Source organism: Durio zibethinus, chromosome 24 (genome assembly GCF_047325235.1).
Source record: "Durio zibethinus cultivar Kanyao isolate XHJ-2024 chromosome 24, ASM4732523v1, whole genome shotgun sequence".
NCBI lineage: Eukaryota > Viridiplantae > Streptophyta > Magnoliopsida > Malvales > Malvaceae > Durio > Durio zibethinus.
Window position 1 is genome coordinate 13,708,632 of NC_143185.1, and position 17,880 is coordinate 13,726,511.

The 17,880-nt window shown below is 34.7% G+C and overlaps 2 protein-coding genes and 1 pseudogene across 3 annotated transcripts; 2 read left to right on the forward strand and 1 right to left on the reverse strand.

Moving 5' to 3' along the window:
• The first annotated feature begins 95 nt into the window (after positions 1-95).
• LOC111316880 (uncharacterized) lies at positions 96-6,994 on the forward strand. The gene is made up of 5 exons (XM_022919100.2): positions 96-245; positions 318-682; positions 2,985-3,616; positions 3,968-4,483; positions 6,636-6,994. Exons 2-5 carry the CDS (start codon positions 430-432, stop codon positions 6,777-6,779), a joined length of 1,545 nt encoding a protein of 514 aa, XP_022774835.2. The 5' UTR covers positions 96-245; positions 318-429; the 3' UTR covers positions 6,780-6,994.
• A 501-nt stretch (positions 6,995-7,495) lies between these two features.
• On the forward strand, positions 7,496-7,940 carry LOC111316881 (protein DOG1-like 4). Its single transcript, XM_022919101.2, has one exon. It carries the CDS (start codon positions 7,496-7,498, stop codon positions 7,844-7,846), a length of 351 nt encoding a protein of 116 aa, XP_022774836.1. The 3' UTR covers positions 7,847-7,940.
• Positions 7,941-8,359: 419 nt separating this feature from the next.
• LOC111316377 (uncharacterized) lies at positions 8,360-15,346 on the reverse strand (annotated as a pseudogene). The gene is made up of 5 exons (XR_016333117.1): positions 14,717-15,346; positions 14,401-14,532; positions 14,059-14,313; positions 10,430-10,587; positions 8,360-9,320 (listed from the first exon to the last, which is right to left on the reverse strand). The product of XR_016333117.1 is annotated as an uncharacterized LOC111316377 (transcript).
• Positions 15,347-17,880: the final 2,534 nt, after the last annotated feature.

Genomic DNA, 17,880 nt, shown 5'->3' on the forward strand with positions numbered 1-17,880 from the left:
TATTGGTGCATACTTGGTATAGTCTAACCCAAACCCACTACCTGTCGGGTCTGACCGGACACGATCCATATATGAGCAAATTGGAGTGGCAGAGGCAAATTGCATCGACCCTAATACCAGGCTATGCCGGGCGTCCAACAGACGAAAATGCCATCTTAACAAACTCAGTGTAAAGTCAGAAAGAGGCAAATTACAAACGGCAACAAACGTGTCCAAAAATTATCTTCAAAGCAACGCAAAGCAAAGTACCAAACTCCTCTCTCTCTCTCCAATTCCATTCATGAATTATTTGAAAATGTCATCTCCCTTATCCTCAGCCCGTGCCACCACGCTCAAGATGGAACGTCCAGCCAACGCGCGCACCTCCTCCTTTTTCTTTCTCAATGAGCCCGAACCACAGTAATTCACAGCCGTAGCAGCGAAACCAACATGGGCTTTTGTTGTTGGGCACTTCTTGTCGTTGTTTTCCAACAATTATTTGTTTTGACTTGTGGTCTTTTGTGGATGTATGGTGAGTCAACCAACTACGTTTCCGCCGTAGGGGACCCTGGAATGAAAAACCCAAATGTCAGAGTTGCTTTGGAAGCTTGGAATTTCTGCAACGAAGTTGGCTTTGAAGTTCCCGACATGGGCAGCCCCCGATGGGCCGACTGTGCAGATCTTTCCTGTTCTTCCAATACTGGTACTTTCTCACTCGTATCATTTTTATCTATGAAGCGGATCCAAATGAACTTAAAGTGGTTGGCTTTTTGTTAACTGTTTCTTACTTCTTTCCTTTTGCAATTAGGATTGCTTCTAAAGTTATTTCTAATCTCCTAGATAGGTAATAAGCAAGCAACATTAGATAAATGTATATGGAGTGATCCGTTTGTCTGTTAACTTGGGGTTGATAAATCTTTAACCTGATAAAATTTGTTGAGTATGTACTTGAAGTCAAGTGCATTTTCTAATGTCTTTGATTTTAAACCTGGGAATCAATTGGCCAGGCAACAGAGTTTCTTAGCATTACTAATTATATTATAAAGCTACCTGATCAACTCTGTGCTTGATTATAGTGAATAATCGTTTTGCCAAATATTAGAGTGTTAAAGAAATAAAAGTCAATTTGATTATCAATCCATTGAAATGTATAGTTTAATGCATTTTGAATTCGTGATTGATATTGCTTGCTTGATCACAAAGCATGATAACACTTTCCTAAGATCTAATATATCTAGAAAACTTTCCTAGGGCAGAACTTGAACCACAAAGTAGGCATGAACCTTTCTTTTTTTTTTTTTCAAATGAGGACATCATGAGAAAAACAAAATTGATCACTGACCTTGGTTACCATTTTTCTCAGGCCCTTTCTTCAGCTTTCATTTTCACCTGAAAAGTTTTGAATCTCATTCTTTTCTCTACCTTTGATGCTATTGGGGTCCATACTTTCTTCTTGATCACATTTTGTGGTAGCCAAGATCAAAAGCCCAAACTTGTCATTTCGTTGTACTATTTAGGCATTCACACGAATTCTAGTATTCAAAAATAGGCCAAAATCTGAATTTGGTTCCTCTACTATCTCACTTTGGCAGTTTTAGTACCTCTACCCCTATTTTTATAAATTTAACCCATGCACCTTTGTTAAATTCGATTTAAGAACAATTGATAAGTGTTAAATTTTTGCAGCTAAATTTGGCCTTTTGGTTTTCTTGCTGATGACATGACATCCCAACTTGAATTTTTTTAGGAAGGTAGCACACATTAGTACAAAAAAACTAATTTTAGTAAAAATTACTAAAAAATATTTCTTTAGAATTTTAAAAAATATTAATTATTTTTAATTAAAATAAAGTATACTTTTTAGATTCATATGTGGCACCTAGCCAAAAATTAACTTCAGCATGCTTAGTCATCCAAGTTAAAGACAAAGTTTTAACATTGTTATCATTTTCCTTAAGTCAACCTTTAATAAAGGTGCATGATTAAATTTATTAAAATTAAGGTAGAGGCTAAAACCACCAAATTGAGATAGCATAAGGACCAATTTCAAACTTTGACATTGAAAATATGCTGTGCCATTCAGTTCTTAATTTCACAGTTAAAATCCTTGTGTTAGTCCTCACTAATTATATAGCTAAAGACCAGATTATCTCTCTTGTGGCATCCATCTTGTTTGTTAATAAAATTATGCTGTAGCTTTGTCGTGGATAGAGGATAATCATCTCATCTGGAAGATGGAGAAAAGAACAAAGAAAAAAATTAGCCCTTCGTTTAATTGTTTATTGTTAAATTATTTATTTGCTAGAACTTTATATCGTTGCTTTAATATTATAGGTTGCAAAAATGGCAAGGTACTTCTTTTATGATGTTGTACGTTATGCTTTGATTTCCTTATTGGAATTTTATTTTTATTTTTTAAATTTCTTTTAGGTTTAAGTCCATAAAATGTTCTAATCCTCTCTTTGACATATTTCACACTTTTAAGAGTTTATAGGAAATTTTATCTTAGGTGCATCGAGGTTCCTTAATCTTTTACCCAAGCTACTTTATTTCTTTTTCTGTTAATTCTTTCACTATTTATAACCTTGCTGAGCAAATTGAGTTCTTTGGTACAAATCAATTTCCTACAATGCGTTTTGATTTCTTTGATAGTAAAGCTTGTCTGATCCTGTAGCATTATTCCAATTCTATCTGCAATCTATTTGTGGTTGATCTTAAGTTCTCCCACGTTAAACCCAAATATTTAATTCTCAAGTTAGTGATACAGTTTAAAGAATCTGTAGGAGTCCTTATTTAAGAACTGTAATTTATCTTTGAGAATGCTACTGTATTCAGTTTCATTGTCATCTTGTTAACCATTATAAGCAAATGAAGAATATGTTAAGGTCCTATATCCACATCTCTCACTTTAACTCAAAATTTTATCTGTTTGACATAAAATTGGATGTATCAAATATCCTTTTCAAATGTTGACCATCTTACTGGCCTTCTGTTGTAATAATCAGTTCATCTGGGTGATGGCCTTGTTAATAATGGCAGTCAATGCATAGTACTTCACAAAGTGAATGATACTGACAACAGCTTAGGAGCTGGTGATAAGTTTCCTGATATGGATTTTGAGTCTTACGAAGACCCTGACCTATTCGCAAAGGAGAAAGAACTGTATCTTGGCTCTTTATGTGAGGTGCCAGAATCGCCAAATCCCTGGCAATTTTGGATGATCATGGTTAAAAATGGGAACTTTGACAAAAATACTACCCTTTGTCCTGAGAATGGACAACATGTAAGTGAAGTAGTCACAGACAGAAAATTTCCCTGTTTTGGTGGGGGGTGTATGAATCAGCCACTTGTTTACCATAAGTACTCAATATTAGATTCCTTTGGCGACCAGAAGCTTTATTTAACTGGAGAATTTAATGGAACATATGACCTTGATGCCAACTTGAGTGAAGGTGTAGGAAACAACTCCTTCTTTTCAGTCTCATGGAAGAAGAATATAAGCACAGGGAGTTGGATTTTTTCTCACAGGTTAACAACATCAACTAAATATCCCTGGCTTATGTTATACCTACGCGCGGATGCAACAGAAGGGTTTAATGGTGGTTATCACTATAATGGACGTGGCATGTTGAAAAAGGTTTGTTGTCTGCATGTACTTTGAAAAACAGACACTTGTATGTGAGTATTTTCTTTGAACATGCTTGCTACTTAGTTGATACTGTTCTAAGTTAGAATTGAAATATAGAGCCCTGATTTTGCTCTTCTTATGAATTTATGCATATCTCCTAGAGATCTTATGCAGATATTTGCCTTACATCTTTTCTGTTCCAAGAGACAAAAATGCATTGTGTTTTCATTAATCCTAATTGCTTCACTTTCTACTTGAGAGTCTGTCTTTCCTTTTTCCTGTGAAATGAAACTGTTGACGAGGCTTTAAGTCTTGTAGTCTCAGAAACATGATTTGTTTGAATTACTTTTAATCTCTCAGTCGCCAGAATCTCCAAATTTTGTAGTAAGGTTGACACTTGATATAAAACTTGGAGGAGGACCCAACAGTCAATTTTATCTACTTGACATAGGAAGCTGTTGGAAAAACAATGGAGAACCATGTGATGGTGATGTTCTCACAGATGTGACTAGATACAGTGAGATGATAATTAATCCAGAAACGACAAACTGGTGCCGCCCAGATAACTTGGTCTCTTGCCCACCTTACCATGTTAGTCCTATCGGTGAGATAATATATAGAAATGAGACAGCTCGGTTTCCATATTCTGCATATCATCTCTATTGCAGTCCAGGAAATGCCAAATATCTGGAGGAACCATATGATATCTGTGATCCATATAGCAATCCACAATCACAAGAGTTGGTACAAATTCTTCCACATCCTGAATGGGCTGTAAATGGCTATCCTGAAAAGAAAGGAGATGGCTGGATTGGAGACGCAAGAACTTGGGAGCTTGATGTGGGTGCTCTCTCAAGCCGTTTATACTTCTACCAGGTATTTTGTTGTTTTACCAGAGTATTATGATGACATCAGTTAAAAAAATGGTTCAATAGCTCATTTCTTTCTAGTTCTCTCTCTTTAGTGGTGGGCTTTCACTTTGGTGCATTAGAGAGTTTAAAGAGAAATGGGTTTGAAACAGAAAATTCATAGAGAAGGTTCTAGGGAGGAAGAGTTTAAAGAGAAAGGAGAGGTTATTTTGCCGTCACTGTTTTAGCAGGCTAGACATTCTTTTTAGGTGATTATTTTTTCTATTAATTTGTGTTATTCAGGCTTAGTTCTCCCATAGGATAGAATCATGAATAATTGGTTCGCAGATCATATTTGCATCATGGGAGTAGCACTTTATTCATTTTGGTCTCATAAATTTATTTATCTATATTTTTTACTTTTCTAATGTTAGCTGTATATTTATTAAAATATGAAATGCACTTGATAGGCTTAAACTCCAATGCTTCAAAGCTTGTGTCTTACTACTTCGATCGTCTAAACTACAATACGCTGCCTTTGAATATACTAGTTTGTACTCCTTTGTAATTTGCTTTTACCTAATTTTCGAAGTTAATTTTCCAACAACTGTTTCATTAGAGTAAATTCTCTCCTTTTAGTTTGTTATTTGCAAAAAAATGAAAAGATACAATATAAAATCACAAGATTCAATGCAAACGAATAAGTGATAACTCTTAGTTGATTTCATAATGTTAAACATCCAACCTAAAACCAATTAACAACAGATGGAAAGGCCCAACTCAAATAGATCATATGAAACTCAAGACTTAACAAATATGGGATAACACCACTTAACACTCCCCCTCACGTGTAGCTCAACAAGAGCATTTTGGTGTTTAAATTGACCATAGGGCATTGTCAACACTTGTAGCTCAACATTGTTTCTACTTTAAATAGACTCTCTCTCTCTCCTCTCTCACATTCATTTACATATCAAAGTTGATTGAATTCAAAGTGGAAAAATGGAACACAGATCTTCTTTTTCACCTATACATTTCTTAAAGGATGTATTGGTGACTCTTGACTGCAGTTGCAATTTGCAGTGCGTATTAAGTTGCTCTGTAGGTTTTATAATTAACTCTTTCTTTTTGGTTCATAAAAAATGTCATTGCACCATTTATTTTTATCAGAATCATATTTACCTTAAAAAATAATTGCCTGAAGGGCAAACTATTTAGATTCTTAAAAGGTTTGTTAAATCTTTGATAGGCCCCAAATTTTTGTTGAATTTTCAATACGGTTAGTTGCCTTTCCACTGCTTCATGGATTACTGATGGTAAGTACAACAACAACAACAAAAAATTAATTTGTTTCTCATTTCCTAAGGTTCGCTTACATCGATCATGTTTTGCCAGAACACGTGATCTAGGATCATATCTTTGGTGAAATGAGGCTCCATTCTATTTGAAAACAGTGACAAAATAATGTTCTCTAAGTGTTATTTTATTAAAAAGAATCACCAAATATATAGAGGAATTGACTTGTACAAAGAAACCCACAAAATCAGGACACAATCATCCAAACATATAAACAAATAAAAAATCAGAAATATAAATCCTAACAAATTAAGAAATGGATCCTGATTTGATACATAATTTGTCAACACTCCCTCTCAAACTAGAGAATAAATATATATCATTCTCAGCTTGTCAATAAGAGTCTTAAAACTTGGTTTATGTAATTCATTTGTTAGGATATCTGCTGCTTATTGCTTTGTAAGAACATAGGTCATATAGATCTGTAGAAATCTAAGCTTCATTATTACTTGATTAATTGATTTTGTCTTTTTTAGTTAAGTCTCTTATTTTTAGAATAAGGAGTGATTTGGTAATTACACCAAATCCATTAGATATTTTCTTATTATGTGTAAATAGTAAATTACTCCTTTGATTTAGCTGTTTAATGCATGAAAATCTTGGGTTTTAAGGCTGAGAATATTCAGTCTTTAGCCTATACATTTTCATGCAATTCTAGCATTGTAATAAGAAAAATATAGAAGAATAAAATAGTTTTATTTTAGAGATTTCTTCAGTTTTCATTGATAATATGTGTCCAGCTCGATGCTTTTGAATATCAGTTTTATTCTTCAACGTGTTCTATGGAGTGATCACAAAAGCTATATCCCTGCCATGTCATGCAGGATCCTGGAACAAAACCTGCAAGGCGCATCTGGTCTTCAATCAATGTTGGTACTGAAATATATGTGAGCCGCACAAGAGAGACCGCAGAATGGATTGTAAGTGATTTTGATGTGCTTGTTCCAGAAGGTGATAGCTCCTACTAACTTTTAAGCATTTCTAGAAGTGATGATGGTTGATGAGAATCAACTAATACCAGTACAGGGTAATGGATACTTTAACAACTCTGTGAACAATATTTACTTGCATTTCAAAATGTAAATTCTTCTTGAGTTTCTTTTTCCTCCATTCTCAAAATATTTTAATTGAATTGAATCCTTGGATATAAATTATATATGTTATTGTACCTCCCCTATAAAAATCATGGTTTGGCCGTTGTTTTTATTGGAGAAGCTTGAAAAAAATATATTAAAGAAACAACTCATTTAAGTTGTTTCCAAATAAGGACAAATAATAGGAAAAATCTATGACAAGGAGCATTTGGTGGTGCAGCGGAATCTAAGCTGCAAGTTGCGAACAAGTTGTTTCTTGTTTTTTTCTCTATGGTAATAAATTTAGGGCAGTTTTCAGTCAGATATTTACGATCTGGCACATGCAAAACTGCTGGATCCAAAGAGACCAAACTCCCAATCTATGGTAATCACGGACCAGCACGCTTGAGGATGCTTTTCCATGGATCGTCGGGTGGCGACCCAGCTTAGCTTTTCACTTACTCTACTCAAAATCAGGGCTGTAACTGGAGGACCAACTCGTCGTGGATTTTGGATGGGGAGATTTGGGTGACCTAGCACCGAGTCAACTCTCAAGGATCGATGAGTTGCAGGCAAGGACCATCAGGGAAGAGAAAGAGATAAGCGGGAAGATGGCAAACCATCAAGAGACGGTAGCAGACTCGTCCATGGTTGAGTTATCTCAGATGATGAGGAGCGGGGATGGAGAAGGTGTTGGAGTTGAGAAGGAGAGAGTGGAGTCAGCCGTGGAGTCCAAGGAGGAAGGATTGAAGGAGATGCTGCAAAGGGCAGATGATCTGAGGCTGAAAACACTGAAAGCTGTGATTGACATGTCGAGTCCAATCCAGGGTGTGCATTTTCTGATAGCTGCTGCTGAGCTGCATCTAACGATTCATGACAATCATCATAATCGTAACAATAATACTGCTACAGCAAACCCAATAGCACCGGCAACCAAAGTGGCAAAAACTAGAGTGAGCTAGCTAGCTGCTTTTTCTCCTTCATCTTCAATTGTATTACTCAATCTTGTATTCAAAGTGATAATATTATGTTATTTACTTACAATATTTATCTGGGTTATGTAATATTGTCAACCTGACTTAATCTCAATCATGCATTACTCTAATCTTGATGGAGGATCGGAGAGAAATCTAGTCCTATAGGTTTAATGTTTAAATTTTATTTATTAATGAAATGTCATTGTATTATTGAGTAATAATTTATGATAGTTATACATTATTAATGTATCAAATATTAACTTAGTAAAATTTAATACCTGTTACCAATAAGTTTGATTGGATGCTTACTTATTTCAATGAAACATGTGGCAATGATAAAAGTTAGCATGCACCTCATTGTTATAGTTTCACAACAATAATCTTATTCATTGATTTCTTATCATATCATTATATTTATTATCGAAATTAATATTTGAAAAATAACATAACAGAATGAAAATTTTAAATATCAAATCATGAATTATTTATTATAAATATTAAATCCTGAAAAATGATATAATTCAAAAGATTAAATTATATGTTAAAATCTATTTTGGTTAAAGTTTTCACAATTTTAGAGTATTGATACTCGGTCTTTATCGATAATTAGGGATTCGTTGTAGTTTTATTACTCGATAAAAATTTTCTCATATTGACAACTTGACATTCATTTACCACTTCCCTTCCTACTTTATTGTCTGTTCAAAAATCTGATTTGCTGGTAGGCTTTCAAGTTTTCCAAAAAAATTTCCTCCAAAGCCTCAAAAATGGGAACCAGACCATCCCTTAAGCAGCTTGAAGCAGCATCATTCGGTTGTTTAATAACTACTTCGTGCCTGACTTTTACTTCTTCCAATCTCTCATTGGCAGAGACCAACTCAATGTTAGCAGGAAATTCTGAAGCAGCCAAATAATGGTTGAACAATCCATCTTGATGATGCCAATGCAAAGTCAAAGCACTCTCTTCGTGAAGAATTCTTAGCTGTTTCTCAAACTCCTGTGACAGGTGCATAGCTTTCTGTCTTTCATTCAGTTCTTCATTTTGCTTCTCCCATAACTGGTGCAAGCTTGAGGCAAAACTAAGAATGGCTTCATATACTCCACCATCTGAAATCTTCTCAGTTGCATGGTACCAATCATTACAGATACTGAATATCGGTGGAGCTCCAATGCTACTAGCTGAAAATGTAGACATTCCGGCAGGGGTTGCTTCTGGTTCCTGCAAGATGCACTCAAAAGCCACTCATTCAAGAATTTCACAAAGGCTTTCTGAGTACTAACATAATCTCTAATGCTTGCGCCCCAATTTAATATCTCCTTTTCCAGTCTCTCTTTAGCCTTCATGTTTGAACTTTTTCGACCATCCACATTTGCCATATGTACATATGCTTTTGACCCTATGATAGTTCGGAATTGCTTTTGATGCCATTTTATCATCAACTCCCACATTCTCATTAACCTGAAAATAAATATATTATTATGGCACATTAGAACAGGTAATGGAGAAAAAAAAAAAAAAGAACACACACAAGGGTGATGTATTCAATCATGCTTTTCAGTTGATTTCAACATTATGCCTGAAATTTGAAAATAAAACCCTACTGCTAACATGCAGTTTTTAGTAATTTCAACCAGGCCCTCTTTCATGCCATGTTCAGTTAGTTGAACGCTATTGTAAATATATCAATGCCTAATCAACTTGATTTTCTGGATGCTTCTTCAGAAAGTTTCTCAGTTTCTTCTTTATAGAAAAATACATGTTGCCTAAGAAAAGAAAAACAAACATTAACTTGTTTCAGTCCTTCAGAATACGGGTCCTATAGGAGTGGTCAGAACCAATAAAGAAACAGAATCAATCTCATCAACATCTGCAAGCATATCCCCAGGATAATTCATGGTCAATTCATTCTCTACCTCGAGATACAAAATTGGATTTTTTGGTACAAACCAGAGATCAAAATTACATGAGTAACTTAAAAAATTGTATCATTGGAATGATGCTTGTCTTCAAACTCATGACCCTTGATTATGAATAAACTATTACTTATTGGCAAAAAAAGAGAAAGAAACCATTACTTAAATTTATTGTTAATAAGAGAAGCAAACCATCCAACTGTTAACCCTCTCCGCTACTCAACAAAGAAAAAATCAGTAAGATATGACCATATACAACAGCATATACATCCGAAACTAGAGATCACACCAGCATTCAAAATGTATTAAAGAGAAAAAGAAATCGAGTGAAATTCCTCTTAAAATATTCAAAATAAACAAGACATGAAAGCATTAAGAAAAACTTTCTCATTTATATTCTAATTTATTTTATTCTCCACTAACACATCAAGCAGGATGGGGCACATGATTAAACAAGTATTTGAGGAATTGTACTAGTCTTCAAGTAAAAGAAAGCACACAAATTGAATGCATGAAGTAGAATAGAAAGATCTGGAAACAGAAATAGTGCACAGTTATTCCTTGTTACCCATAAAGATTAATATAAATAATGGATACGGGAAAAATACAGGATAAGGGGAAAAGAGAAAGGTAAAGTGATCGTCTATCTCATACCCTTCAATCAACTCCTTCAGTTGGGCATGCAAATCCTCATCTCTTAAACTGTGTATTTGTCTCGATATCACCTCAACTGCTGTGACAGCTACATTAATTTTTGAAAGCAAACCTTTTGAGTGAACCGTGAATATTGTCAATCTTACTGAACTCAGCACCTTCATCATCTAAAACCTTTTGCTGCTAGTACTTCTTATCATATATAACTCGGAGCTTTTCTTCTCCCTGAGATTGGTACAAGCAAACGGACTTAAAAGCAGGAGCATCAGCAAACAAAAGGAAAAGATGATCTCATGCATAATATTCTTCCAAACAAGTCAAATGAAGCATTGATGTCAGCATACAAGATGCATTTTCTAATATTATCAAAATTCTTGTCAGTATTTTCGATTTATAAATTAATTATCGCTTTCAGCATTAGTATACACATCCATTACATTATTCACTTTCAACTTAACTTAGAACATCGATGCCCATGAAATACATACTCAGTACACAGAGCTGAGAAGACATGCTTTAGGCTTGGCTGTCTTTTTTCTGCTTTTTTTTTCCCTAAGCCAAGGAAATTTATTAGAAATAAAAGTAGTACAGAGGAAAAGGCCCATATAGACCCAAAAAAAGATCCTTGCCATAGTCATAACAAAACATAAAAAGGCCCAAAAATGCAAATATAAAAAATGATCCCCAAAAAACATCCAAGTAAACAAATCCAAATGCACACATGCAAGACATAGAACCCACCTTAAAAGGTACAATCGAAAATTAAAAGAAAATGACCAGGAGAACCATAATTCACCACCATGTCATAAACTAACTGACTCAAGAAGCACTAAATTTGCCAATGAATCCGCCAAACCATAGGCTTCCTTGGGTACATTTTTAAAAAGAGAAAACTCCAATTCGAGCAATGAGAGAATCCAATCTCATTAGAAGAAATCCACATATTCTACAGCAATCCTTGACATTCTTGATCCATTTCCATTGTACAGAAACTATGGAGTCAGATTCCACTATTAGTCTAACTAGAACAGATCCTTTGAAAATGACAATAATAGAGGGCAGTGCTCCATTTAAAATAACTAAAACAGAGGACAGTGATCTAACACTTATCTTCTCAAACCTCGTTTGCACAAGTCTGGGTAGCAAGCTAACCACTCCAAGGAAACCATAAATCTAAACTGCTTTTCTAAATGTTTAGAAAGACATACACACTGAGCGCACAAACCTTGTCATGAGCATGCCACCAAAAAAGGTGTCACACCAATGCTTGCCACCCAAGAGAGAGAGGGAGGAAAAATAAAAAACTTGTTGATAGCACAATAATATGCTTTTGGTGAATTTTTCATATTGATACTTCTTACATAATTTATGAAGCTTCCAAAGACCAAGTTGGCAAAGCTTGATGGCCAACATATTTATTCCTACCAAAGCCATGAATATGCCAAAATGATTCAGAAAACCAGCATTTTAGAAATATTCATAAAACCCTCTCCTCCAAAGACAGAAGAAGAAAAAGGGTAGAACATGGGTAAAAATAGAAACCTCAACATAAGAGGAATAGTATAAAATGATTTCCTAAATATTACATTATTCCTCTTTGTCCAATTATTTGCCTACTTTCTCCAATTCATCCTTGGTCTCCAGTACTCACGGATGCTGCAGTCCAATGCCAAGTACCTAAATCAAATATGGAGGAATTTTATCTAACAGCTTTGTTATCAGTTTTATCCCTCATAAAACTACAAGATCATGAGACATGAAGCTCAATGGAGTCATCTCATTGCTGTAAGATAGATGGAAATAACGCAGAAACCAATGAAAATAACAAATCAAAAAGTATCAAAACAAGAGCTAATTTTAAATAATTGAGACCTCTTCCTAGGATAGAAGCAGAATTTTCTGAACCGAATGAACTATTTTTTACTAAATGTATCCTTGAGCAAATTTTAGATATCATTGCTACCCCAACCAATTTTTAATGACAATGACTTGAAACAATTTGGGGAAAAAATAATACAATATGGGTGCTGTATCGAGCTTAGGTGAAACTTGAAAGATTTCACAACTAAAATTGCGAAATTAGCCATATTTGACATGACCAATCTAGTACTTTGCAAGTAGGTTGATCAAGATGAAGTTGCAAAGCCCAAAGGAAACGTCCCCGGTGACCATCACACTGGTCTCACTGCTAATCATGTCAAACAATTAAATTAGAAGCCAATTTCCTTCTTTTAAATGTCAAAGTACAATTCAGCACATTGTATGTTCAAAGTGTCCGTGTATTTATGGGTTAAATTATGTGCACCTGGAGAGGAGTATAGACAAGAACTCTGTTCCTTGAACATGCAGATAGACATTGTAGTCACGCATTAAAAAAATGATTGCTTATCAAAACTTCAGCATATAGTTTCTTCTCCAATGCACGCAGCTGCTCTAAAGTCGATTAGAGATCACCAAACTTCCGACTTGTATCCTCAAAGTCACCATTTATAGCTTTGTCCATCATCATTGTTCTAGGAACCAATTGATTTGAACACAATGGAGTAAAACCAAAGACCCTCATGGCAGCTTCTGGAGACAGAAAATTTGAGGCATGGATTGGATAAAATAACCTTTAATTTCATTTGTCTAAAAGAACTTATTATTTCATTTGCCATACACAAATCCTTTTGAATTGTTTTGATAACATCTGTCTCTGCCTCAAGCAAAGCATTTGAAATGTGATTTGAAAAGTGCAGTTTTGGCATTATATTTGGAGATTCTGTTATGATAGTAAATATATTCTTTTTTCATTTTGAAAGATTCTCGTTCCTAGTCTAACAGATTACAACTCAACCAGCAATCCAGGTTAACCCCCACAAAGCTCGCATTATTCTTCATTAATGAAACAATAACTATATTTAATATTAAAACCCTAATCCTAATATCTTATAGCCATCAAGTTTTTTAGATGACAGGTCAAGAACATAATTTATGGTTCAAACAACATCCAAAGCCAGAGATCTTAAATGTAAATATTATTTGGGCCAGAGGCCAGCTAGCAAGTAAGACTATAATCTAATTCAATCTAGCGTCAAATTTAGAGTATATTATCCATGGACAAAGGACCAAGAAATTGTGTAATGTAGGCACAGGAGTTGAGATTTAAGGTCTTCAGTTTCTCGTAAAGAACAAGAAAATGGGAAACTGAAATTTCTTTGTAACCAATCTTCTTTTAAACCATATAAGTTCTTAGCTTTTACTTTTGCAAACAAAATCTGAGATGTTAAGCTAATTTATGACAAAATATAGAAACAGTGATTAGTTTCAGTTAGATGTTATTCAAAATCTGCCAGCTTAGCAAACTTCTATTATTTTCATCGTCAGCATAATGGCCAAAGATATGGAAAAAGAACACAGCTCTGGCCTAGTACATGCTAAAGCATCTTAGGATCAAAGAAAGAAATGAGCAAAACTGAATGTCCCCTTACTCTCCACTCGGTTGTTCACCTAGAGCAGGGGAAAGGATCCTACAGGAAATGAAGCATATGACACTCATCAACAGAAGGTCAGTGGACATGCAGGGAGTGATATTAACATGCACATGTACTCTTGCCTTGCCTTAAAATAGTTCAATATCAAGGCAATGCAAGAGTAGGAGAATGACTTAGACTCAAACATTTGACAAATAAAAAGAACAAATTGAATATGAAGACAACAATAACAGAAATCCTATCCTTTAGTTTGGTTCCCATAGGCTGATATGGGAGTTTGCCTACCTCAAGCAATACTGCTACTTCCTTGCCATAATTAAAAACAGTCTCAAAAGCATCTCCAATTTCCTTTACTATTTCATTGATATTCTTTGAGACACAGTCATCTGATGTCATCAAGCTTGATGATCCCTAAGACCCGGCATCCCAGGCAACTGAATTTTTTAGCTGAGTATGCAACCTGTCGTTATTTATATACTCATCTTCAGTGAGATTTACTGCCAAGGTATCCAATCTATAGCTTATATCTTCCTCAATGTTGATTGGATCACTCTCGTTTTCTTGAGATATTGGAGCTTGTGAAGTGCCGGTGCCTGATATTTCCCTTACAATGCCTTCCGATTGCTTGCCCTTGGATACATCCACAGGATTTGGCATAGTTTCATCTTCCAAATCAGGAATTCTCTCTCTCTCTCTCTCTCACTTCTCTAAAGTCTTGATCACTGTTAAATTCACTAAAAAAATAACTCTGAGAATAGTAATTAGAATTTATGCCATCAATTATCTTAAATGAGTTTAAGTAAGACCAATCAACAATATTATTTTGGAGAGAAGTAGATGGAGTAGGAGTAACACTCTTTGTCCGATCATAGAAAGAATCATCTTGCTGCTCACCATTTTCAAATTGATACAAGTTTCCAGGAGATTCTACTCCTGGAGAACCAGAAGCTACCCGATTTCCATGTGGGGGATAGCTAACACTATTTTTCAGAGTAGCAAAACCAAAAATCACCTCACTACCGTTATCTTTAAAACAAGCACCACCTGGCTGTGAATGCACCTGATTGTTAGACTGATCATACCTAACATCAATGAGTGAAACATTAAAAGGCATGCTAGAAGATTGCAAATTAGAGGGAGAACAACCTGACACCTCAGAATGATCATGAACATTATCAGTCAAGGAGATGAGTTGGGCATTAGAGTTTTCCTCCTCTGAGTACTCAATAGAGCAATCACTTAAAATCACCAACTCTTCCTCCACAAACTGGTTAATCGCGTTGCCTACATCTAAAAGGGATTAAAGGTACATTACATGGGCTGCAGCCAACTGATACCGGCAATCAGCCGCAGCTGCAATCAATTCTTTTCTCTCTCGACAAAGCCTCAACAATGGAGAAGTTTCCATCATCGATGTACTAATACCCATCCCCAAATTAGACATTATCACCAAACAACAACCCAAGACATAATAATATAATTTTATTCTCTTGCACAAATTACATATAACTTCAAATATCCAGTAATATCTTTGTATAGCGGAATATAAGAAAAAAAAACGGAAGCGACGTAATCGGGGTTGTCAATCACAGATACGCGATTTATGATAAAAGATTCAGAGTTAAATTCGGAAATTTAAGGGATAAACACAAAATTAAAAGTGAGCCGAATATGATTATTGATGAATGTAACTAAACACTTAGAATCTATGATATTATTAACTTTTAACGGTCTCCAAATGTCATTGTGAATCATTGAAAAAAGGTTGAGATGATTTATAGGAAAAGCTAGGATAGGTATTTCTCTGGAAAAACTAAAAATAAATCTGTGTGAAAAAGTAAGAAGAAAAATTGAATGTATATTGAAAAATTGCTCATTAAGAGTTATACAAGAACCTTATGTTTATATATAACTAAATATGGGTTAAACTAAGAAACTAAATCTTCTTAAAAACTGATCCTATAATTTAGAGATTGTTTATCCTAATTTTTTGTCCTTAATTCTAGGGATATAAATACTTAATTCTAGAGATACAAATATAAATACATAGATTACAAGATTAGAATCAGCTGTAAATAAATATTTTTCCATACTCCCCCTCAAGTTGGTGAATAGGTGTTTTCCATTCCTAGCTTAGAAATAATTTCTTGAAATGTTGCACCGTTGAGACCTTTAGTCAACACATCTACAAATTGACCCTTGATTGATACATAAGGTGTACAAATCAAACCACTGTCTAGTTTTTCCTTTATGAAATGCCAGTCTACTTCAATGTGTTTTGTTTTGTCATGTTACACAGGATTGTGCACAATGCTTATTGCAGACTTATTATTACAGTAGAGTCTCATTGGTCAATTCCACTTGATCTTCAAGTCTTTTAAGATAATCTTTAACCATAGGAGTTCACAAATTCTTTGAGCCATTGCTTTATACTCTGCTTCAGCACTTGATCTTGCATCACATTCTATTTTTTACTCCTTCAAGTCACAAGATTACCATTTAAGAAAGTGCAGTAGCCTGAGGTGGATATTCTATTAGTTACCAAACTTGCATAATTAACATTTGTGTATGCTTTTAGAAGTAGCCTTGAATTTCTTTTGAATAAGATCTCTCTCAAGATTGGCCTTTAAATAGTGTAATATACGATAGACAGCCTATAGGTGCACTTCTTTAGGACTATGCATAAATTGACTTACCACACTCACAGCATATGCTATATCAGGTCTAGTATGTGAGAGATAAATGAGTCTTTCAACTAATCTTTGGTACGTCTTTTTATCTACAGCAACATTTTCGTTAGTTTCTCCAATTTTATGATTAGGATCTATAGGAGTATTTACAGGTTTACATACGAGCTTTCCAGTTTCTTTTAGAAGATTCATCATATATTTCTATTGTGAGATGAAAATACCATGCCGTGAGTGAGCTACTTCAATTTCTAGGAAGTACTTTAATGTCCCTAGCTCTTTTATCTCAAATTCTCTAGCCAAACACTATTTTAGAGATTCTCTCTCTTTTTTATTATCTCCAGTTACAATTATATCATCAATATACACTAATAGAACTGTGATTTTTCCTGAATCAGAATGCTTGATAAACAATGTGTGATCTCCTTGACTCTGTTTATATCCCATTGCTAGCATCACTTTGGCAAATCTCCCAAACCAAGCCCTAAGAGACTATTTAAGGCCATATAAAGCCTTTTTCAGCTTGCATACTTTGTTTGCTTCTAGATGACCTCCAAATCTCGGTGAAACCTTCATATATATTTCTTCTTCCAAATCACCATGTAGAAAAGTATTATTTACATCAAATTGTGGAAGCTGCCAACTGTAATTTGCAACCAATGATAACAAAATTCTAACTGTATTCATTTTGGCAACTGGAGTAAAGGTTTCCTGATAATCCACTCCATAGGTTTGAGTGTAGCCCTTAGCCACTAACTTGGCTTTATACTTTTCAACAGTACCATCCGCTTTGTATTTTATAGTGAAAACCCATTTACACCCCACTGGATTTTTTCTTTTAGGCAATTCTACCAGTTTTCATGTCTTATTTTTCTCTAAGGCCTCAATTTCTATTTTAATGGCTTGCCTTCATTTCTCACTAGATAATGCCTCAGATAATGTAGTTGGAATAGAAATAGTGTTTAGGCTCACAAGAAAATTTTTGTGGGATGGTGAGAATTTTTCAAATGACACAAAATTAGAGATTAGGTATAGTGGATGCTTAGTACATTCATTGATTCTTTTTCTAATGACAATAGGCAGATCATAATCACTAGTTATAGTTTTAGGAGATTCATGCTCATTTTGAGAAACAGAGTCAAAAATTGTAGTTACCTCATTTCCAAAGTTAGGATCAGGTTCTTGGACTAGCACCGGTTCAGGCTCTGGAACTTTTCTTCTTGAGTACACCTGTAATTCCTTCATAAAATCAAGAACAATATTATCTTTTATCACATTTTTTGTATTTGGA